The sequence below is a fragment of the Bos taurus genome, chromosome 7 (genome assembly GCF_002263795.3).
Source record: "Bos taurus isolate L1 Dominette 01449 registration number 42190680 breed Hereford chromosome 7, ARS-UCD2.0, whole genome shotgun sequence".
Lineage (NCBI taxonomy): Eukaryota > Metazoa > Chordata > Mammalia > Artiodactyla > Bovidae > Bos > Bos taurus.
In genome coordinates this window covers 38,952,348-38,975,163 of record NC_037334.1, presented here as the reverse complement: position 1 = coordinate 38,975,163, position 22,816 = coordinate 38,952,348, and the positions used below count along the sequence as shown (strand labels likewise).

The following is a 22,816-nucleotide window of genomic DNA, read 5'->3' as shown; positions in this document are numbered from 1 at the left end:
AGCCCCCCAGTCCTGGAAATGCCAGCATGCCTGGAAGTGCCAGGATGAGGAGCTGGGACTGCTTCCTGAGGGCACGGTGGGGAGAGCCAGGCACAGAATGTTCAGATCTGTGTTGTAGAAAGAGCTTCTGGGAGCCATGAGCAGGGTAAGCAGAAGGAGAGAGCCTGGGAGGAGGGGCAGGGCTCAGGGGAAGGAAGGAGCAACAAGCCACGTGGCAGCGACTGGTCCCAGGCCTGGAGTAGAGACGTGGGGGATGAGAAGTGAGAAGAGAAACACCCGGAGTATACCAGTCATTCCTCCCATTGTCTCATGCAGCAACCCTGGGGGGTTTCTGCACTTAGTCTCGTAAACGAAAGCTTAGGAGACCTGACCAGAGTGGCACTGCCCCTGAGCCACGAGCCAGGCCAGCAACCAGGCCTGAAGCTGGGCACACCATCCTGAGACTGGCTAGTGCTGAGCACCACGCTCCAGGGATGCCCCTGCAGAGCTCACCTCTGCCTGCTGCCTCCAAACCTGGAGGCTCTGGCGGTGGCCCCATCTTTCCCCCGGGCCTCTTGCATCCCATTGGTGCCCTCCACTACCCCAAGGGGACTGTCATTCCTTCTATTCCAGGCTTGAACTGGAGAGGGACTGAGGAGAGGCCCCAAACTAGACCAGGAGAACATGGTGCCCCCATAGCCACCTGTCCTCCAGGGCTGGCTGGCATGAGGAACTTTATAGCACATCTGAAGTTGTTGGCATTCTCAACAGGTACTTGGGCCTGTTCCCTTTAAGAGAAGAGCAGGGCCTCTATGTTGTGTCTTCTCAAGGACCCCTGGAGCAGGAGTGCAGGACTTTGCATGTCACTTTCATGATATCTTGCTGCTTTTGCTGCTGCTAAGTTGCTTCAGTCGTGTCTGACTCTGTGCGACCCCATAGACAGCAGCCCACCAGGCTACCCCGTCCCTGGGATTCTCCAGGCAAGAACACTGGAGTGGGTTGCCATTTCTTTCTCCAATGCATGAAAGTGAAAAGTGAAAGTGAAGTCGCTTAGTCGTGTCTGACTCTTCGTGACCCCCTGGACTGCAGCCTACCAGGCTCCTCCATCCATGGGATTTTCCAGGCAAGAGTACTGGAGTGGGGTGCCATCGCCTTCTCCGTCATGATATCTTACAGAGTCTAAAACAGTGCCTAGAACACAGTGGGTGCCCAATGAATGTTTGTTGAACAACTGAATGAGGTGCCTACAAGACATTTAGACAAATCCAGGAAGCAGCTGAAGATTCAAGTCTAGATACACCTTGGATTAAATTTGGGAGTGAGTTCAGGGCAGTCATCGCAGATATTCAACCATTATCACAGAGAGGGGCCCCGGCAGGTCACATGAGGAGCAAAGCGGGTAGGATGTGGTTTTCTTTCAACATAGACATTGCTGGCATATTCAGTGAAGAGTATCTCTCACTTCCACAAGGAAGTGTACTCTCTCCCTCTTCTCTTGAACCATGAAGACCTCCCAGTCCATCCTTGGTTTCCATGGATACAAGCCAGCAAGAGCACAGGGGCGGATGGTTAAGTGCTGGTCTGTGGGGAGCCTTCTGGGGGCAGCCGTGTGGGAATGCTGAACTGTGGCCAGACCTGCCAGTTTACCAACAACATCCAGAGATTGACACTTTTATGTGAAATTTAGTTTTTCAGTGCTGGCAACTAAGATAGATTTTTAAAAATCTTATTAAAAATATATATATATATACCGTGGGCCAAATCCAGTGTGACGATGGCCAGGGCCCCAGCCTAGAGAAGACATGAGAGATGGGGAAGCAGCAGCAACATCACAGGGCAGGGCAGAGAAAGCAGAAGGAGCCGCCAGAAGTGGAGGAGCACAGCCTCTGGAGGGAGGGAGTTTGGGGCAGGGAAGCCCGGGTGGGCAGGAGTGTTTCCAGAAGTGTCAGCCAGGCAGATAAGGCCGAGGAGTCCCCATGGCATTTTGCAACAAGGTGACGTTTGCCGGATCAGTTTTGCTGAGAGCTGGGGCCAGTGCCAGGTTTGGAGGAAGAAGGGGAGGGTGTAGAGAGTGAGTCGATGAGAGAGTGTGGACAGCTGTCTTAAAAGGCTTGCCTGTGGTGGGCCCTGAGAACCTTAAGCAGCTGTGGTCAGCTGAGCTGCCAGGAAGGGTGGAGGAGGCAGCTTGAAGGCTCCTGCCAGGGGGAGGTGGTTGAAGAATCTGGAGGGCAGATGTAAGGGGAGAGTAAAGGGAAGAGCAGAGAGCTGGGGACTGAATCTCAGGAAAGCAGAGCTTTTTAGATGGAAGTCAAAACGAGCATGGGGCACTTGCTCTGAACAGCTACCTCTCTGCTGGAACTAGAGAAATCACTTAGATGTCATTTAATCATTAAAACATGCTTAAAAGAGATGTCATTCAAGGCATGTTTCAGAGGAGGGACCTGAGGCTCAGAAAGGGAAAGTGACCTCTCCGGAGCTACCCAGCAGCCCAGGTCTAGTCCGAGCTTCCCAGATTAAAGGCGGAGCTGCTTCCCACTGCACCTCCCAGCTCCCCACCCCTCTCCAGCACAGAGCTGCAGGGATCACTGTGTTCTCAAGTTTCAGGTGCAAGGCTATACAGGTGGAGGCCAAGGGTACTGGGAAATGGCTTTGTACCAGTCACGGGAGGCCATTAGCGCCCTGGGAGTGTGCAGTCCCCCCAACCGAGGGGGCAGAGCCCTTGGCAGGGGGCTGAGTGGGCAACTGGAGAGACAGCAGGCCAGGGAGGGGCTTTTTCCAGTTCTGAGCGGCTTGCACTCATTTGAAATCAGCAGGGAGACAGGCGGTGGAGAATAGGGTATACAGGCAAGGACTGACGAGTCTCGATTCTGGTGCTGCTTCTCTGTGCTGGGCCCCACGTGGGCCTTGGAACACACACAAGGCACACAAGGTCCTGCTACAGGAAGGGAGCTGAGGGGAGGGACTAGGGGGCCTAGCCCCATGGAGCAGCCACGGAGGCTAGGATTCAGGCCTGAGTTGGCCTGAATCCAAAGCCAAACCTGAGACTGGGGGAAGAGTTCTTCCCCAGCTGGGAAAGTGGGGCAAGGTAGGGGGTTCCGGGGGCTTCTGGTGGGGCAAGAGGCAGCTTTCTGGGAACCTGCAGAGAACTCAGGAGGCTGGGACCAGCCCTGAATAGCCAAGGAAGGTCCCAGGACCAGGACCTGGGGGCACTAGAAGGTCAACTTTGTTTTCACCCTTGTCTCTTGCCACTGACAAAAATGACTATTACTTGGAGATGGGTCAACTAGGAAGGACTCTCAGCTGCAATTCAAACTAGTTTAAGAAAAAACAGGGATAATTTATCTCATTTAACTGAAAAGGTCAATGGCTTCAGACACAGCAGGATCCAGTACCCATGGACGTCAGGATGTTTTCAGGAGTCTGAGTCCCTGCCCTCCTCCTTTTCTCAGTTCTGGCTTTAGTCTCAAGCAGCTCATCCCATTATCAGCAAAAATGCCCCTCAGCCAGCGCTAGTCCCACATCCTGCCAGCTCAGCAGCCCACCAGAGACTCTTGATGGTTCCAGCAAAAAGTCCCAGGGCTGATACCCATTGGACTTAATGGGATCATGTGTCCACTTCTGAAGCAGCCACTGGTTCTGACCCACTGGCCTGAATCACATGCTGTTCTCTGGAGCCTGCATTGGAAAAATCAACTGGAAGGTAGGCAGGGATGGCTGACCATGGATGTCCACTGCGCTGGGCAGACATCTCGCTCTGCACACTCAGGATCCCTGCGCCCCAGACTCCTTCCCTTGGCCCCACAGCTGTAGCCTTAGGAACTACTTCTGACCAAATTCCAGGCCAGGCTAGCCCCTGGATGTATAAATAGGGGTGCTAGGAGGAGAAGCAGGGAGAGTGCGTGCTGTGCTGAAGGGATGCAGGACAGACAGGTTTCGGTAAGGACTTTGTCACTCTGTGCCTCACAGGGCGAGTCGCTGCCCCTCTTTGAGCCTTGGTTCTCCCATTTGTGAAATAGTAATGATAGCCAACATGTCAATAGCACCTACTATGTGCAGCTGCCGTTTTAAATGCTTTCAGATACTCTTTTCTTAAATCCTCAACAAACCCTATGATGTGGATACCATCATTATCATCCCCATTTTACAGCGAGACAAGAAAGGTCAAGCAGAACAGTCTAAACTCACACTGAAGCAAGGTCTGTGCAACTCAGGAGCAGAGCTAAGTGGTGAAAGTGGCTGGGCCCATGCCAGAGGCAAGATCTGAAAAGTGATGGGAGCATTGTAATGATTAGGGCAAAACTTCTGAAGGTATGCTTGGTAGGAATCTGCAGAGGCAGGGTGAGGGCAGAGAAGGCTCCAGATGCTGAAAAAGTCCTGAAACCTACATGTCAGTCTTGAAGCCTTATCTGAGAGGTGTGGGGGAGCACAGAGCAGGAAGATGGGCGTGGGAGGGTGGGGCTGCACGAAGGTGGGTGTGGGAGGGTAGGGCTGCAAGGAGGAAGGGGAAGGGGTTTTTGCTTTCTAAGCCTTCACTCTCACATTTTATCCTCACAACACGTTATCAAAGAGGAAATTTAGGGAAAGCATTTTACTCAAGGTCACACAGCAAATGACCAGCTTCGGGATGTGAATCCTCCTTCTTTCTTAGCTTTCCACTCTGGGGACTTGAGAAGCCATTGGACAAGCCTCCCAATGCTGGAGGGGGCAGCGGGAGCAGCTGGGAGAGGGGACAAGCTCAGGATCTTGGGGAGGGAGACTTGAAGGGTGATCAGTGCTGGGAGTGGCAGACATAAAAGCCTGGTGGGAGAGCTTCCAAGGAGGCACCCAGCACCCACCCACCATGGCTGAGCATGTGGGTTTCAGGGCTTTGCAGAGGAGGGAGTGATCATTAGTCACCCTGTTCCCACTGGTTGAGGAAACTGAGGACTACAACGGGGCCACTGAATTTGGCAATTTAGGGGTCCCTGGTGACCTCAGCCAGAGCAGTGCCAGAGACCATGCGGGAAGGAGGCAGAGTACAGGTAAATTATAGGATATGATGATGCGAAGGGGTGAAGGGTGGGCTCCAGGGAATATGAGCAGGGAACCTCGTTGCTCCTCTGAAAATAGAGAAAACTGGGCATGGGGCATATGGGGACTCTCTGTACTATCTTTGTAATTTTTCTGTGAATTTCAAGCTGTTCTAAAATTAAAAGTTTATTTAAAAATATAGATGGCAAAGAGGTAAGAGTGGGTGTGGCTAGAATTTGTAGGTGGCTGGGGGAGGCAGGAATTTGAGAAAGAGAGCCCGCAGGTGCAGGCAGGGCTTCTGTGTTTTGGATGTGAAACTGAGCAGGAGGCTGGCATGGGGGCTTTGGGATGGGGAAATGAAAGCTGGGAAAAGTCAAAGGAAGCAGGAAGGGGCTGAGGCCTGAGATCCCTCGACCTACCCTTCCCAGGCACCCTTCAGTCCCGCTGTGGAGTCTTCCTCTCTCCCTAGAATCCCACGGATTCTGCTGGGGACTTGCTCCAAGTAGGGGCCCTGGAGAAACTGACAGGACCAGGGGTCCAGGGGCATAGTGCTGAGAATTCCCTAGGCGGGGGCCTGTGGAATCTTTTGAGTTTTAAGGGGTTCTTCGTACTCTAAAGTGCTGGGATCCACTGCTGGAGATCAGTGTGCACACTTCTTTCCTCTTCTTGGTCCAGCTGGTTGGTTACCCAGCTCAGAATTTGGAGGCCCAGCCCCACCACCTCCCAGATTGGACCAGAAAAAGTCTGCTCAGGTTCTGCCACCGCCTCTGGGAAGACAGGGGTGGGAGGTTTTGCAGGTGGTGATCAAGGCTTCTGAGAGCTGCAGAGGGTTTCAGGAGCTCAGCTTAGACAGGAGCAGAGTTGCTCCAGGAGGCCCTGGCAGTGGTACCACTTCCCTGCAAGAGACTCCTCTGAGGCCCCAGTGTTTTCTGGGTTCAGAGCTTTGGGAACTAAAGGTGCCAGGGGACTGGCCCCAGAGCGTCCTTGGAGAAGTCCTGCCCTGGGAGTCTGGGGTTAGATGCTGCTTCCGGAACTCTACTTGGGATTCCTCTGGGAGACCTGAGGCTTGGGAGAGAAGGCAAAGGATTTCCTAGGCTGGCCTCACTTAAGAGGGCTCAGGGGGCAGCTGGTGGGGGAGGGGTGCTCAGTATACAGTGGGGCGGAGATGAGTTAGAGGTTGGGAATGTCGGAGTAGGAAGCCGAGAGTGATCTAGGAGGCAGGGGTGGAGGGGTGTGGTTGAAACAAAGATCAGAATAAGACCAGCACAGGCTGGAATAAGGAAGGTGCAGCTAGGGATGGGGTCTGACGAATGGCTAGGGGTTTGCGCCAAGCGTACGGTTGGGAGTGGGGCTGCTGCTGGGAGGAGAAAGAAATGAGGATGGAAAAAAAAAGAAATGAGGATGGGCTACAGATGGGCCAGGGGTTGGGGATGGAGGTTGGGATGGACCAGGGATGGGGGTGAGGCTGGGGTGGAGGGAGATCAATGAAGGACAGAGTGGGGCTGGGCCGGATTGGAATGGAATGGATTTTCGATTGGGACAGGGAGTTGGAAAGAAGAGGGCTGAAGTTGGGCCTGGATAGGGCTTGGTGAGGTGGGGATGGGGAGAGGGGGATCAAGGCGGGGGGCGGGAACGGAGGTCCTAAGGTTTGTGGCTGGGGACCCCACAGGGGAGAACTGGGACGTGGGAAGAACGGCCCCCGGGTGCCGAGTGGTAGACCCGCCTGGGCGCGGCGCGCAGGGGCTGGGGGCGAGGGCGTGAGGGCGCCCCGGGGCAGGCCGGGAAGGGGGGCGGGCCTCCCCCTGGGCCGGGCCGGGGCGGCGCTAGGACCGAGCGCGCGGAGGGAGCGAGCCGGGCGGAGCCAGCGCCCCCCGCCCCCCGCCGGCCGGCTCCCCTCCCCCGGCCGCTGGCTCGCTCGGCTCGCAACGCTGCAGAGGCTCCGAGGCGGCGGCGCGGCGACTCGGTCTTTCCCTCCCTCCTTCTCCGTCCGTCCGTCCGTGCGTCTGTCCGTTCGGCCTCGGTCCGGCCCGCAGCATGGCCGGCGTGAGCTTCAGTGGCCACCGCCTGGAGCTGCTGGCGGCGTACGAAGAAGTGATTCGGGAGGAGAGCGCGGCCGACTGGTGAGCCCCCCGCCCCCGCCTCTCAGCCCCTTTGTCCCCGCGCCGCCGCCGCCGCCGCCGCGCCTTTGTTTCCACCCGGCCCCGCCGCCCCGTAGCCGGGAGGGAGGAGGAGACCCCGAAATGCTGCAGCGGCCCGGGAGGGCCAGGGAGGAGCTGCCTTTGTGCGCGCCGGGGGAGGGGCCGGGCCGGGCCAGGCGGGGCACCCGCGGTCCCCGAGCACCCGGAGGCGGCCCCAGCCGCGCGGTGGGAACGCTGGTGGCTGGACGCAGGCTTGAGAGACGCAGGGTCCAGATGTGTGGCCTGGGGCTTCCTGGCCTTGCAGAACTGCTCCTCCACCCCCTCCTCTTCGCCTTGGGCCCCGCCGGGGGACAGGTGTGCACCGGGAGGCCAAGGGCACCTTCGACACCTTCGAGCGGGCGGGGACCGAACCGGCAGAGCCAGAGCTGTCTACCCGGCCCAGCCCAGCCGGCCACCGCACAAAGGAAAAGCTAGGGCGGGGGAGGAGCGGAGCGGAGCGGGCTGGGGGCCGGGGCGCCCCGCCCACCGGGGGGCCTCTTGGAGTTGGGGTGTGATGGAAAGACGTTCACTGCCACACGGCCACCGCCGCCAAGTGCCTCCTGTTCCCCTCGGGGGTCGAGGAGGCAGGGCTAAGTCTTCTCCCCAAGGCGAAGAGGGTTGCAGGGACTAGGCACCCAGGCTGGGACGTGCCAGAGGAACTGAACTGCCTGCCTAGAGTGCCAAGTGGGGTCCCTGGGAGGGATCCCCCAGGCGGACCATTGTGGAAAGAGTGGAGGGAGTTTTCTGAGAAGAATGAGGTGGGGGAGGAGATCCACGGAGCCCCTGGCCTGGTGGCCCAGTGGCAAGGGGCTCTCAGCTACTGCGGGGTTGGAGGAGCTGGGCTGCCCTCTCTCCCCTCCCCAGCTGTTGTCTCCCCCTAGGTGGTGGGTGGGGACAGACCACCTGCTCTGGGGCTGGAGTCCCCAGAGTGGCGGAAAAGCCAAGGGGTTCCACACTGCCCCATTCAGGAACCATCATCTCCCCGGAATACTCTTCTCCTGGGGCAAGTGCCCATTCTCTTCCCTAGGCCTTTTCTCCCCTTGGCAAGCAGGAAACACAAAGTGAAGGAAGATCTGAGGGACCACACTTGGGCTGGCCTCACCCTCATGCTGGGAAGACACTGACCTGGGGGCTGGAGGAGGGGACAAGATGGCCAGGCATCCATGCCACAGTACTGCAGCACTGGCGGGCGGCCAGGCCTGGAGGGATGGACGAGGGAGACAAGCAAGCTCTCGTGTCCTGCGGGTCAGTCACAGGCGAGGCCAAGATGGGCTAAGCAGGCAGGCAGCCCACCCTCTGTCCCAGCCCTGTCCCAGGGGGGCTGAGATCATGGGATGAGTTGAGGGCAAGTGGCTGGCTTGGCCTGGTGGAGGAGCTGGCCTTGGGATCTGGGCCGTGCCTGGAGAGAGGCACAACCCACCTCAGAATGCTCTTCAGTCTGGGGTTGCTGCCTATCACCACCCCATTTCCCCCCACCTTCCAAAAAGCAGAGCTCCCACAACCACTGCTGGCCCGCATCCTGCTCAGCGGAGGCCTGGGCTCCCACCACCCAGCAGCATCCATGTGGCTCAAGCGAGTTATTATTCATCACTGGCGTGCATCACCCCCCACCCCCCGCCCCGATCTGGGTTGTGTGTGGGACACTCACAGATGTACACACGCACCCTCGCACATACACACATTTGCTCACTCCCAAGGGCCCAGATAAACATTTGGTAGAAAGAATGTGAGAATCATCAAGGACATGAGGGCCCCTAGCACCCAGCACAGAGCCAGGGTACAGTGGGGTCTCCAGACTCAGGAGCAGACCCTGCACTGAGGCTGGAGGAGGGTGTCTTGGATAAAATCACCATCTGGGCAAAGGGGGCTTGGCACTGCCCTTCTCTGAGTAGGGAGTAAGGGTCGGGGAGGTCACACCCAGGTGACTTACTCTGGAATAGACTGCTGCCTGATGCTGGGAGCAGGGGACCATGGAAGTCAGATTGTGTAGTGAGAAGAACTGGTGTTACCCTGGACGTGACCTGACTCACTGTATCACCACACGAGTCCCTGCTCCTGTTGACAAGCAGGAGAGGGAGTTGGGCTCAACCATACCCCGATGCTCAAGGCCCTTCCAGTTCTAATATCCTGAGAGTGTAATTGTCCTGAGGAATCCACCTGCCCTGCAGCCCCCATCCTCAGCTCAACCCAGAATCTTCCTGGATCTGCTACATTCCATCTCCCACTCACCCCAGTCTACTTTCTCTGGCTGAGATGGTTGCTAGATGGCAAATACCAACTAGAGCTGCTCTGTGCTGTCTTGAAAGTCTGAGTTAAGTGTCCCATCTTCATGAAGCTTACGGTTTGGAACGGTGTCTATCTCCAGGGGTTGGAGGTGTAGAGTCCTGCCCCCCACCCCCTTTCGGTTTCATCAGCTCCAACCCCCCCAAAGTTCAGGTCACCTCAAATGAGTTTGAGAAGCACAGATCTAGTGAGATCCCAGGCAGCTTTAGGTGCCTCTTCCCATCCTTGCTGGGGTGTGGTAAGCATCCTGGGGAGGGAGGTGCAGTGCAGGGCAAGGCTTCCTGGGGAGCTGGCATTGGGTCCCTGAGGGATTTCAGTCAAGGGTGGGCATGGGATGGAGAAGCAGGTCTGGCCTTCCTGTGAAGGGAGACTCATGCAAAGGCTCCAGGGTGGGAAATGCCCAGAACTGTGCTGGACATCAGGGACCCATCGAGTGTGATCCAAGTGTATGGTATGGATATGGAGGTCTGGCTGGAAAGGCAGGTGGGGTGGAGCTCAGGGATGAAGGCCTGCTGAAATCTTTGAACTTAGCTATGGTTTTCACCAGGTAAGGGCCAGGGCTGCAGCACAGAAAGGTGACTGAAGGTGGGTAGACAAGGAGTAAAGAATGGAAGGGGTGTTCTTGGGAAGAGCCACAGAGAGCCTGGGAGAGTCTGACAAGTCAGGCCGGGGAAGTGTGACTTGATGGCTAGTGCAGTGTCTGGGAACGAGTCGTGGAGTCCTGCCTCAGTTTCCCAGCTGCGGGATGCAAAGGGGCAGATCCTCCTTCTCTGAGGGCCTTTTGTTCGCAGTGGCAGCTTAGGGCAGCCAGACAGGTGGTGGGACAGCTGTGTGGAGAAGGCAGCTGCCAGGGTTGGGGCCCAGGCAACAGTTGGATGGGGAGTTTCTGGCCCCACAGCCCACCTGTGTCCCTTTTAAGAGGGAAGAGATCCTGAGAAGCTGGGAGGGGCTGGGGCCCATTTGGCAGTGACTTGTGCTGACCTCATGGGGCTGGGCCTGGACCAGGCGCTCCTTCCGCCCTCCTCCACCTCCCACCTCCCTCCCCCTCTCTTCTCTCCTCCCTCTTTCCTTCCCACCCCTTTCCCTCCCCGCGCCTTCATTTTCTCTCCATCCCTTCACGTCCCTCCCTTCCCTTGTCTTCCGTTTTTGCCTGTCTCCTAGCTCTTCTCTTCTGCATCTTGCTGGTCTCCTCCCCCCCCTCCTCCTAGCACCCTGCCTTGGCAGTCAGGGAAAGGGAGCTTGAGGGAGGGGCTGAGCCTCCTTGCCCCTCCGGCCTTTCTTCTTGGCCCCAAGCCGGTCTTCCTCCAAGTGAGTCCTCGGAAGGAGACATTTCTCTCTTCCCTTGTGTAAAATGGATGTTGAGCCACTCCTACCTGTGGAGAAAAAGCTAGGGAGGAGGAAGGCTGCTGGGTCAGCTCTCTGCCGGAGCTGAGAGGGAAGGAAAGGCCAGCAGTCCCCGGAGACCAGAACCTCAGCTAGGGCAGAGGCAGCCTAGGGCTGGAAGGCCAAAAAAGCGCCGCCGCCCAAAGGCCAGAGTCCAGGCTAGAGTGGCCATGGTGACCTCATCCCCATTTCAGAGAGTCTGAGATTGAGGATGAGGGTGTGTCCCTGGGGTCCTTTGTGTTCCGGAGAATGCAGCTGGGTGGGCCAGTCGCGTGCCAATTGCTGGGTTGCCGTGGTTACCAGGGGGATGCCCAGAGCTGAACAGCACCAGGTTCTCTCTCCCCGCCCCTCCCCCCTTGCTGTGGGGGGAGGGGCAGTGGGTACCGAGGCACGCGCCAGGTAGGTTCCTGGCAACCACCAATGGGGGATGAGGAGCTGTAGCCAGGGAACGGTAACCAAGGAACCCAAGGAACCCGTCGCCTTGGAATCTCCATCTCACACCACTGGCTGGGTTGCAGGCTGCTAGGGCCAGGGCTCCGAGGACGCAACACACTGACTTACTGGAAGCTAGCCACTGGCCAGCAATTCCTTCCCCATTGCCTGCTTTCCACCTGATCCAAGCCTCCCTCCATCAAGTCCCAAACTGTCCCCCACTGAGTTCCAGCCTGAAATGGTGCTTAGCTCTGTTGTCATGGTGATAAGGCTTAAGTGCTAGGCTGGAATCCCCCCTCCTGTCCTGCCCCTTCTGTGTCCCTCCTACCCCCCCAGAGCCATCTCCACCCAAAATTGGCTGCCTGGGCCCTGACAGTTCTCCGAGCCACCCCTCCCTCTCCCCAGGGCTCTGTACACTTATGAGGATGGCTCAGATGACCTCAAGCTTGCAGCATCAGGAGGTAAGAATTCCAGCCATTCCTTTGTCTTCCTCCCGCCCCCTCCTCCGGTTGGGTTGTTTTCTTCCCCATCCGTCTGGCTCCAGGCCACTTCGATGCTTGCTTGCCTGCGTCCAGCAGACCATTATTTGTCTGGCAAGTGTCCTTCCTCCGATCATCCCTAAGATCCCTAGGGTGGGGAGGGAGGGAGACTGGTTTCCTGTTTGATTATGAAAAGACAAAGCCTCAGAGAAGGAGTGTGACTTCCCCAAAGTCACACAGCTAGGTGGGAAGGGGCCTGACAGGGATGGCCTGGATCACCCCACTTTATTCAGAGCCTAAAAAGGTTTTAATTTACCTCAGTGGGTGCTAGCACCGCGTGAGACTTGATGTGTGAAGAACACATCCTAAGCTCTCCAAGGTCCTGGGGAATTAAAAGGCAAAACTCGCACCTGCCTGCTGCCTCTTTCACACCAGCACAGAACTCTGGGGCTTGTAGATCTCTCGAGGTGTCTGCAGAGCCCACGAGAGGAGTGCTTGCTTTGGATTCCAGGCCCTTTGTGGGGGAGGGGTTCAGGAGACTGGGCCTGACAACCCTCCTGATTCCCCCAGATGGCGGCTTGCAGGAGCTCTCCGGCCACTTTGAGAACCAGAGGGTGATGTATGGCTTCTGCAGTGTCAAGGACTCCCAGGCTGCTCTGCCAAAATACGTGCTCATCAACTGGGTATGCACTGGTGGGCTGGGGAGGGGAGCTGAGGGCCCCAGAACGGTTCTACTTCATCCCACTCCACTAACTGATGCTGCGGGAAGAGAGCTCCAGGCCTCAGCCTGCCCCTAACTCTTGTCCTTTCCCTGTTCCCCTTTGCTGCGACTTTGCAGGTTGGTGAGGATGTACCTGATGCCCGCAAATGTGCTTGTGCCAGCCACGTGGCTAAGGTGGCCGAGTTCTTCCAGGTGTGTGTGGGGTCAGGGCTTGCGGGGATTGGCGACAGGCGCGGGGACTGGCTGCCTGAACCTGCCTTCTTCCTGCGGCAGGGCGTTGACGTGATCGTGAATGCCAGTAGCGTGGAAGACATCGACGCGGGCGCCATCGGGCAGCGGCTCTCTAATGGGCTGGCGCGGCTCTCCAGCCCTGTGCTGCACCGACTACGGCTCCGTGAGGACGAGAATGCCGAGCCGGTGGTCAGTGTGCGCCCCTGGTGGGCTGGCCCTGCCTGGTGCTCCACTGGCCAGTCCCCTCTCGGTCCTCACTGTTTTGTGGGGGTGCAGAGGGGTGCTCCCGAGCACTTGGCCTGTGGGCTGCACTCACACCGGGCCCCTTGAACTCTGCAGGGCACCACCTATCAGAAGACTGATGCGGCTGTGGAGATGAAGCGGATTAACCGCGAGCAGTTCTGGGAGCAGGCCAAGGTGCAGACCCCGACCCTGGCCTGCTGGCTGGGCGGCTCCTCCCTGTCTTGACCCCACGGGGCTGCTCTGGCTCCTCTCCTAAAGTCCCTCCCTTCAACAGCAGGGCCCGTCCCATGTGCTTCCCACACTGAAAGCCCCTGAATTCACAGAAGCCTGGGTCAGGGATGGGGGTGGAGTGGGGTGGGGTGGGCCACAAGCTCAGGGCCTGCACTGCCTTGGCACGAGGGGCTGTAGAAGGAGGAAGAACTGAGGAAAGAGGAGGAGCGGAAGAAGGCCCTGGATGAGAGACTCAGATTTGAGCAAGAGCGGATGGAGCAGGAGCGGCAGGAGCAGGAGGAGCGGGAGCGCCGATATCGGGAGCGCGAGCAGCAGATTGAGGAACACAGGTGTGCCCCCTGCTCCACCCCCACCTTGGGCCGCGGCCCTACGGCGGCCAGTCCTAAGGGTTCGCCTGCACCTTTCATTCCAGGAGGAAACAACAGACTTTAGAGGCTGAGGAGGCCAAGAGGCGGTTGAAGGAGCAATCTATCTTTGTAAGTTCTTAGCCCACGGTTTCTCTTTCCTGGTCTGGGAAGTGGGGATGGTCCCTGAATTACTGGGCCCCTTGGGGGATAGTCAGAGTCTTGGGGACAGTGCTGGGCATTCAGGGTACCCCTGCATCAGCATGGGATGTCCTGCCATGTCGGGCCTGACCCCTGATCATGTGGGGTTCTGTCCCCTGGCTGTGGGAAGAGACCTCTTTGGAGAAGTTTAGACTGAAAGAGAAAATCTACGTTGACCCAAACCCTCACTGACCAGGCTTCTCTTGCCCACTTCCAGCAGGACTTGAGGGGCTCAAGGTAGATTAGCCATGCTTCCTGTATTTAATGGGACTTGAGGCCTGGTCCCCATTGTAGTAATGCTGTAGAGCCACTGAAAGAATCTGGGCTGATGCTCTGAACATCTGTATACACGTATGTGTAGTGTCTCCTTTAGGGCAGGCACTTATTCCAGGGGTACTTGGCTGAACTTCCAAACATTGGGATGGCCCTAGGATCATCGTGGATTGACCCTTTCACAACCACAGTGGAGACAGATCTTCACGCTTTGAATTGAATTTTAACATTTGAGAAATAGCGAAGATCATTCAGTGCTGAGCGTGGTACAGTTTGGGACAGGAAGTAGGCAGTAGTTGTCTGGACTGAGACTGTGGTGGGTAGCTGTTGGGCCGTGGGGACTCAAGCAGACTCCAAGGTCACACCCACAGGAGGCTGGAGGGAGGTGGGAGGACAGTCCTGCAGCACTGGCATTAATGGCTGTCATAGATCATTCCACTCACATAGCCCCTAGAGGGTGGAAAGAATGTGTGGGTAGTAAGCTCCAAAGTCATTCATTCAACAAACCCTTGCCACCTGCCACGTGCTGGTGTTGGAAATATGGTGGAGAGCAAGATGAGCAAGGCCCTTTTACAATTAACTGATGAATTAACTGCAGCAAAAGGTACATAACATAAAAGGTACCATCTTTACCATTTTTAAATGTATCGTTCCAGGGCGTTAAGTGTATTTATTTTGTACAGCTGTCACCACTGTTTATCTGCAGAATTTTCTTCATCTTCCCATACTGAACCTCGTATCCATTAAACACTAACTGCCCATTGTCACCTTTCTCAGCCCCTGGCACCTGCTTTCTGTGTCTGTGATGTGACTACGTACCTCGTATGAGGGGACCATTTATGACTGGCTTATTTCACTTAGCATAGCATCTTCAGGCTTCATCTCTGTGTCAGAATGTCTTTCCTTTTGAAAACTATTAGTATTCCGTAGTGTATGTATACCAGATTTTGTTTATCCATTCAGAGCAAGGTCTTTTGGAAAAAAAAACTTCCGGAAAATTTCACATACACGTGCACACAAAAGTAGAAACAATAGTTTAGTGAGCCTTTGACTTGATCACTTATCTTCACCAATTACCAATGTTTCAGGCAAAGATTTACAGTGTTACACCATTATTTTATAGTCTCATCTGGCCCTTCAAGTATGGCTCATGTGACAATGACAGTTGGTATTTTAACAGGTCACTGTGGTGACCCTGCAGCTTCAGGTCCCCTGAGGAAGGTCTCACACAAGAAACTTTGGAATTTACAACCGTAAAATGCTTTCTTTTGACTTGAGGTACTCCGCTTTCTCCCTTCTGATAAGAATTGCCTTCCTTATGTGAGTTCCCTTTTTGCCTGGGATACTAAGAGTTCATTTATCTGAAGATGCTGAAGCACAGCAGCCCCGTTGACCTTTCCGGTTACTGTGTTGGTGTCTCTCTGACCCCCAGCTCTGCTTTGTTTCCGTGCTTCTCACATTGTTGGTAGTTAAGGTTTTTGTGGTAAGCTGCCTCTGGTCCTTTTTTTGAATGAGGCAGAGGAACCTCATCCTGTGGCACTAGGCAGGGGTGGCATAGCAGCAGAGGCTGGTGGGATGTATGTTTTGAGGGAAGGCAAAGAGCTTGACTGGAGTCCCTTGGAAATTTGGGAGGAGAGAGTGAGGTCAGAGGAGGAGTTTAGACTTCATTCTGGGAGACAAGAAGTGGTGGTTAGGGTGACAACCCTCTTGAGGCTTTTGGTGTGGTTAGGTCAACTGAGGAAACAAATACCACTGAACGTCAGGCTGACCACTCACACACATAAGTTCTCAGAGGGTGGGGAGATGATCCAGAAACAGGAAATTATGACACAGTGTAATCAGTATATGGCTGGAACACCTCATGGGGGCCCAGGGAAGGAAATGACCTGAATGGGCCAAGGGCCCCTTCCCCAGGAGGCTGTGCCAAAGCTGAGGCCGGAAGCAGGAAGAGCTGGACCCAGGGTGGGGGTCAGGCACGTGGGGAGAGAGATTCATTTCCTCTGCCAAGGCACAGAGTTGGGAAGTTGTACGCCTGTTACAGGACCTACAGCTCCATTGTGCTGAGGACTTGATGTCTGCATTTCACAGGGTGTGCGCGAGTCAGGGCAGGAGGGGAGTGTTGGGAGAGATGATGGGCTGGATCAGGCAGGGAGAGGGGAGGCCCAACCAAGGACCCCCACACCTATCTTTACTCCTGGGGCTGTAGCCCCAAAACAGCAAGTGAAGGGTAGCAGGGAGTGGTGGGGACTGTGGCAAACTGAGGCTGCTGCACTGCAATTCTAGTTGAAAGCTGCTTTGGGGCACACAGGCCTGTGTTGCCAGGGCTGCTGGCATTTTCAAAAGAAGCTGAACACCCTGATTTCAGTAAGAAACTTGGTTTTTGAGTGAGTGAGTGAGTAACAGTTACTCAGTCGTGTCCGACTGTTGGCTTCCCCGCGGACTGAAGCCGGCCAGGCTCCTTTGTTCGTGAAATTCTCCAGGCCAGACTCCTGGAGGGGGTTGCCATTTCCTTCTCCAGGGGATCTTCCCGACCTAGGGATTGAACAGAGGTCTCCTGCATTGCAGGCAGATTCATGATTTTTAAGTGATGGCAATTAATTAATGTTTTGGAAAGATCCTTTCAGAGTCTATAGAGAAAGAAATAGAGGGAAAGAGCAAGGAGGCAGGGGACTAGTGAAGCCTCAGTCATGATACCAAGATTCAGGCTGCATGGATGGGGCTGTGGTTGGCCAGACACTGGGTTAAGAGGTTCGAGAAAAGTTAGCTACAAAGCTGGGAGTGTTCCTGGATGGCCCTGGGTGCCCAGGGGCCTGACTGGACTGGAGATGAGGCAGCTGAGGACCTTGCAGATAGAAGGTGCTGTGGGACTGGGTCATGAAAGTGGTTTCTGGTAGTGAAAGAAGTGGGCTGTAAGAAAGCCCAGAGCTCCTGTGGGGGTGGGGTGCTCAGAACACCATCCCTTTGGTTTCCAGGGTGACCAGCGGGATGAGGAGGAAGAGACCCAGATGAAGAAGTCAGAATCAGAGGTAGAGGTGAGCACTGTGGGGGCACCAGGCATCTAAGTTTGGCCCGGCTGCCTCAATCAGGTCCCGCCTGGCCTGACTATCCGTGTGCCCCCAGGAGGCAGCAGCCATTATTGCCCAGCGACCTGATAATCCACGGGAGTTCTTTAAGCAGCAGGAAAGAGTCGCATCGGCCTCTGCAGGCAGCTGCGATGTGCCCTCACCCTTCAACCACCGACCAGGTAGTCCCAGCTCCCACACCCTTACCCAACCCCTATTCCTCAGGTTTTGGTCTTGAGCCTCTTTGGGACCTTCCTTGCCCAAGGACCCCCTGGAGAAGCCAAGGCCGAGCATCACATGTGCTTCCACCCACCGCCTCCAGGTGGCAGGGCTGAGAAGGGCTCCAGCAGGGCCTGGTCTGAGCAATGGGTGGTACTAGAGGCCATCTGGGGCTGAGGGATCCCCCTGGCTGCAGTGAGTGGCCCTGCTGGGATTGAACTTGTCTTATCTGAAGAACTGTAGGTGCATGGGGAGTGGGGCCTCATCCTGTCCTGAGATTGAGCAGCCTGGAGCTGTACTCCGGGTTCCCTGTCTGGGTTCTCCCTGTGTGGCTTCCACTACTCCTTGAAGCACCTTTCTGCTCCCTGTCTGCTGGCCTGCTTGCCCCTTCCGTGTGCTTGGCTCAAGTGCTAGGGCTCTAGGGGTGGGACAGGCTGTTCCTGGGCATGCGCTGCCCAGATGCTGGGAGGCTGGCCACATCATGATGTGTCAGGCTTTTTGCTATGTGTGGCTGGTGCTGGTGGCAGTGGTCTGATGGCTTGAGGCTCTGGTCCAGCTTGGCTGAATGTGCACCCTGGCTGAAGGCAGCTTGGACAACCAGGGCTGGCCTGTGGGTGGGTGAGGCCTCAGGATGGGGGTGGGGGAGACTGACCCTCTCTTGTCCTCTGTCTCTCTCTCTCTGTCTGTCTCTCTTGGCAGGTCGTCCGTACTGCCCTTTCATAAAGGCATCGGACAGTGGGCCTTCCTCCTCCTCCTCTTCCTCTTCCTCCCCTCCACGGACTCCCTTTCCCTATATCACCTGTCACCGCACCCCAAACCTCTCTTCCTCCCTCCCATGTAGGTAGCAGTCCCAGGCCTCTGCGGGAGGGGGTAAGGAGGGCCCCGCTTCCCAGCAGCCCCCTTGCCTCTCCCCCTGATCGCTGATCTCTGGTGTTTATCCCCAGAGCAGGTACTGCCTGCTTCTTTCCCCTGGCCCTGAAGGGGTACTGGCCCTCCGGGGGCCTGGCTTGCAGGGTCTGGAGCTGTGGTCTAGCCCCTGGGGGGCCTGGGGAGCTCCCAGCCCCCACCCAGCCTCGAGAAAGGAGGGGCTGGCCAGGCCCCAAGTTGGACAGTCCTATTTCTAGCTGGCTCCTTGGCCCTCACTGATCAGCCTGGGGTTTTCTGTCCTACAGGCAGCCACCTGGACAGCCACCGGAGGATGATACCTACCCCTCTCCCTGCCCGGAGCCCCTCTGACTCCAGCACGGCCTCCACCCCTGTTGCTGAGCAGATTGAGCGGGCCCTGGATGAGGTCACGTCCTCACAGCCTCCACCACTGCCGCCGCCACCCCCAGCAGCCCAAGGTATGTGAGGGGGCCCTAGCCCCTGGACTGGGAACTCCAAGTGGCTGCTCTATGGCCCTGAAAGTGGCTGGGGCAGGGACGAGCCCTGGTCAGACCTGCCTTCTCTGGACCTCAGGGTCTCCCTGGAGTGGGGACTGGGCCTTCCTCCCAGGGCTGCTGAGCAGTTTAAAGACTGCGGGTAAAGGGGCAGCAGGGGCCAGTGGGCGTTAGAAGGCACTCTTCATGGAAGTCTTAGTGGAGTTCTTCTTTCCTGAGCTCTTCAGTGGGTAAGCAGGGTACTCTCTTGTGGCTGCCCAGGGCCCGCATCCTTTCCTGGGAGCTGATCACACGTCTCCTCTGTCTTTGTTTCAACAGAGACCCAGGAGCCCAGCCTCAGCCTGGATAGTGAAGAGACCAGCAAGGAAGCCAGAGCAGCAGCCCCTCAGGCCAGGGCTGGCCCCCTGGAGGAGTCCCCTCAGGCCTCGGAGCCTCCCGAGGGCCAAGGCAGCCCCATGGAGGAGGACTTGATGTTCGTGGCATCTACAGAGCAGGCAGACCTGGCTGCCTCTCTAGAGCCTGCCATGGCTGGAGCCTCTGCAGCCGACAGCCCAGTAGCTGATGCCATTGAAACCGACACTGCCGTGGCTGACACTGCTGTAGCTAACACCGTCACCCCTGCCGCTGCCAGCCTCATTGACCTTTGGCCAGGCAATGGGGAAGGGGCCTCTGCACCCCAGGCTGAGCCTCGGGCCCCCACACCACCTTCAGGTGCCGAAGTCATGCTGGCGGAGGTGCCCCTGCTGGATGAGGTGGCTCAGGAGCCACTGCTGCCAGCAGGAGAAGGCAGTGCCAATCTTCTCAGTTTTGATGAGCTGCCTGAGCCGCCAGCCACCTTCTGTGACCCAGGGGAGGAAGTAGGAGGGGAGCCCCTGGCTGCCCCCCAGGCTCCAACTCTGCCCTCAGCTCTAGAAGAGCTAGATCAGAAGCTGGAGCCAGAGCTGGAACCAGAGCCCCACCTGCTGACCAATGGCGAGACCACCCAGAAGGAGGGGACCCAGGTGGGGCTGAGGCTACCTGATGGGAGGGAAAGTAGTCAGGGCTGGAGCAGAGGGCTGACCCTTGGTTCCTCAGGCTTGCAGCAGTACCCTGCCCCCTTTCTCTGTGACCCACATTGTTGGGGGGAAGCTATTTCATTTCCCCTCCATGGGCCAGCTCTGCTTTTATTCCCAGGGTAGGCATCTGTGTTTCCCTGGCAACCACTGATGGACTCACTGGTTGCTGGGGAAACGAGCTCAGGCCTGGTAGGTCAGCCCTAGTCCTGCTGGGTGGGGCCCAGTGACTTGGAGCTTTTCTCCTGCAGGCCAGTGAGGGGTACTTCAGCCAATCACAGGAGGAGGAGTTTGTCCAATCAGAAGAGCTATGTGCAAAGGCTCCGCCTCCTGTGTTCTACAACAAGCCTCCAGGTAGTGCTGGGATGGATGATGGAGAGGAATTTGGGTGGGGGTGCTGCGTTCAAGTGTGGCCAGGCAGCCCTTCCGCCATACACAGCTGGGACAGCTCGCTGGGTTTGGGATGGACACAGACATGGATCTGCTGAGCCATCCTAACTCCCTTCCCTTCCCCACATCATAGAAATCGACATCACCTGCTGGGATGCAGACCCAGTACCGGAAGAGGAGGAGGGCTTCGAGGGTGGTGACTAGCAGTGGTGCCTGCCCTTAGGCTGCCCTCGCCAGGGCCGCCCACCTGCCCCGTCTCTGGCCAGATGGTCCACAGTGCCTGCACTCGCAGCAGCTCCGCCTGGCACCTACTCTGGATTCTGGCCCTGGCTGGGGACTTGGCCGCATCCCTACCCACAGGGCCCTACTTTTACAGCTTTTCTCTCTTTTTTTTTTTAAAGTTGATAGGAGACTTGTACAGTTGACTGGTTTTCCTCCCGTTGGTAGTTGAGACGCTGTTGCAAATTCCACCCCCTTACCACCCGGTCCAGATTGTAGCTCTTAGTCCTCCCTGCTCACTCACCTGGCCGGGGTGGAGGCCTCACCTTGCTTGGGGCCTGGCGTGGGGGGGAAGTTTTGGTGGGAAAATGTTCCCCCCACCTCTTTTCCTAGTTTTCTGTTTCTTGGAAAAAATATCACTTTGTATTCTCTGTCCAGGGCTTCAGATATTTTGCACGAATTTTAAAACATGGCAATAAATGGCTCGTGGGCTCTGGCTCCCTGGGACACCCCTCCCTACCCTTCTCTTGACCCTTCCCCACCTGGCCCAAAGGAAGAGAAGCAGGCCTAGCTGGGGCCTCTCAGCTTCCCAGCCCTTTCCTGCCCCCTCCTGCTGGGCAGGTCCCAGGCTGGAGGCCCTAGGCGTGATTCAGGTCAGGGCTATGGGTGGCCCCTCTCCATCTCCTCCCTCTTTGCTTGGGTTCCTTTTTCACGTTCAGTAACTGTTTTTTGGAAAGCACAAACTTCTGTAACAGGTCGTGCTCATGTCTGTTAATAAAGAAATCCAGATCCCTTCAGGCCTGCTGCTCCGGGCCTCCAGGGGCTGATCCGTGGTGGGCCGCCTGCCCCGACCCCATTCCCAACTCTTGCTACCTTCAAAGCTGCGAGGGCGCCCTCACCAAGGCCCCAAGGAAAGTGGGGTATGAGGCTCTTGGGGGAACCAACCAAAGGTTTGGAGCAGGCTGACCTCAGCTTTAGCTCTACAGCTTGTTAGTTTTGGGCCGATGAGGCCGGCCACACCTGGCCACCAGAACCTTGGCCGCAAGCAGTGGGTGCCCCCTCCGCTTGTACTAAACCAGATCACACACCTTTATTATCCTCAAAATGTAACAAACGGGGTAAGAAATCCCTCCCTCTCCACCCCACCCCCCCCCCCCCCCCCGCAGTCCAAGGGAAGCATTTAAAAAGCCCCGCAATCAGGCCAGGAGTCCGCGGGTGGGGCTCGGGACGCCGGGCGCCCTCTATACGGCTGTAGTCCTCCCGAACAAGGGGATGGAGACCGGCAGGCGCCAAGCTCCGTGCTCCAGTGGCTCTCGGCTGCTGAGCTCTGAGTCGGTCCAGCTGGGGAAGACCCTGCGGCCGCGGTCCGACTGCAGACAGAGCGCAGGGCAGGGCGGCGCAGGCCGTGGGGCACTGGGCAGGTGCAGAGCCGACGTGTAACCCCGGTCCAAGAAGAGCGGCTTGTAGCTGGGTGGCGGCTGCTCCTGTTTCTCCGCGCTGTCGCGGCGGCTCAGAAAGGGCGTAACGATCTTGCGGTAGAGGCCGCGTGTGTCCGTGAGCACCTCGCTGTAGGGCGGCGGCGGCTCGGCCATCATCACCGCCTCTTCGTAGCACGGAGGCTTGGACATGTCCGATTCCGCTGTGGAGTAGGAAATAATCCACGGGTGTGAGGCCAACTCAGCCTCCTGCAGAAACCTCGGCCAGCCGCCAACCCCAGACCCAGCCCGCTCCCTCTTCCTAGGTTCGCTGGAGAGGCTGTCCCGTGGAAGCCCCGCGGGACGGCAGCGAGCCCTCCCCCTGCCGAGGCCTCGACCACCCTAGTGAGCCCGGCCGCCCCCTGGCGCACGCGGTACTCACCTTGGCGGGGGTAGCTCCAAGGCCGGGGCGGCACGGATAGGTGCGGCGGCGGCGGGTGCGGCAGCGCGTGGTGGTGTGCGTGCGGGTGCGCGTGTGGCTGCGCGGGCCCGTGGTGCAGCAGCGGGTGCACGTGCACGTGCTGGTGGGCGTGCGCCGGCGCCTCAAGACGGCCGCGGTGAGGGGGTGGCGGGGGCGCCAGGCCCGGGGGGCTCCCTGCCAGGCTGCCCTCAAGCTCAAGGGGCTCCAGCTCAAGGGCGCGCAGGTTCTGCTCACGCAGCCGCTCCTCCTGGCGCCGTTTGAGGCGGCGGCGCAGGAAGCTGCAAAAGCAGCAGAGTAGGACGATCAGACCCCAGATGAGCCAGAAACCGGCAAAGCACGTGAGGAACGTGTAGGTGCCCTGGGACATAACCATGGCGGCGGCGCGGGCGGCGGGTCCTCGGCTGCTTCACTGGACAATGGGTTCCTCGACGTGGCCCCGGGCCCGCGCCAAGCTCCCAGACGCCGCCAGCGTCACTCGAGGACCCGCGGCCGGGGGCTGCCCGCAGCTGGGCTCAAGTCGTGCGCGCGCAGGCGGGGAGCAGCAGCAGCAGCGGCGCCCGTTCCTTCCCATGGCGCCGGCAGGCGCGCTGGCAGGCCTCACCCGGGACCGCG

General features: G+C 57.7%; 2 protein-coding genes across 3 annotated transcripts; one reads left to right on the top strand and one right to left on the bottom strand.

The window, feature by feature from the left end:
• The first annotated feature begins 6,888 nt into the window (after positions 1 to 6,888).
• DBN1 (drebrin 1) lies at positions 6,889 to 21,105 on the top strand. 2 transcript variants are annotated; one of them, XM_005209174.3, is made up of 15 exons: positions 6,895 to 7,109; positions 11,670 to 11,725; positions 12,314 to 12,426; positions 12,582 to 12,656; positions 12,738 to 12,884; positions 13,035 to 13,112; positions 13,347 to 13,498; positions 13,582 to 13,645; positions 16,960 to 17,019; positions 17,108 to 17,231; positions 17,968 to 18,105; positions 18,441 to 18,611; positions 18,966 to 19,648; positions 19,951 to 20,053; positions 20,223 to 21,105. In XM_005209174.3, exons 1-15 carry the CDS (start codon positions 7,024 to 7,026, stop codon positions 20,291 to 20,293), a joined length of 2,121 nt encoding a protein of 706 aa, XP_005209231.1. In that variant the 5' UTR covers positions 6,895 to 7,023; the 3' UTR covers positions 20,294 to 21,105.
• Positions 21,106 to 21,549: 444 nt separating this feature from the next.
• Positions 21,550 to 22,577, bottom strand: PRR7 (proline rich 7, synaptic). The gene is made up of 2 exons (NM_001192059.1): positions 22,166 to 22,577; positions 21,550 to 21,947 (listed from the first exon to the last, which is right to left on the bottom strand). The coding sequence occupies exons 1-2, from the start codon at positions 22,575 to 22,577 to the stop codon at positions 21,550 to 21,552; spliced, it is 810 nt and encodes a 269-aa protein (NP_001178988.1).
• Positions 22,578 to 22,816: the final 239 nt, after the last annotated feature.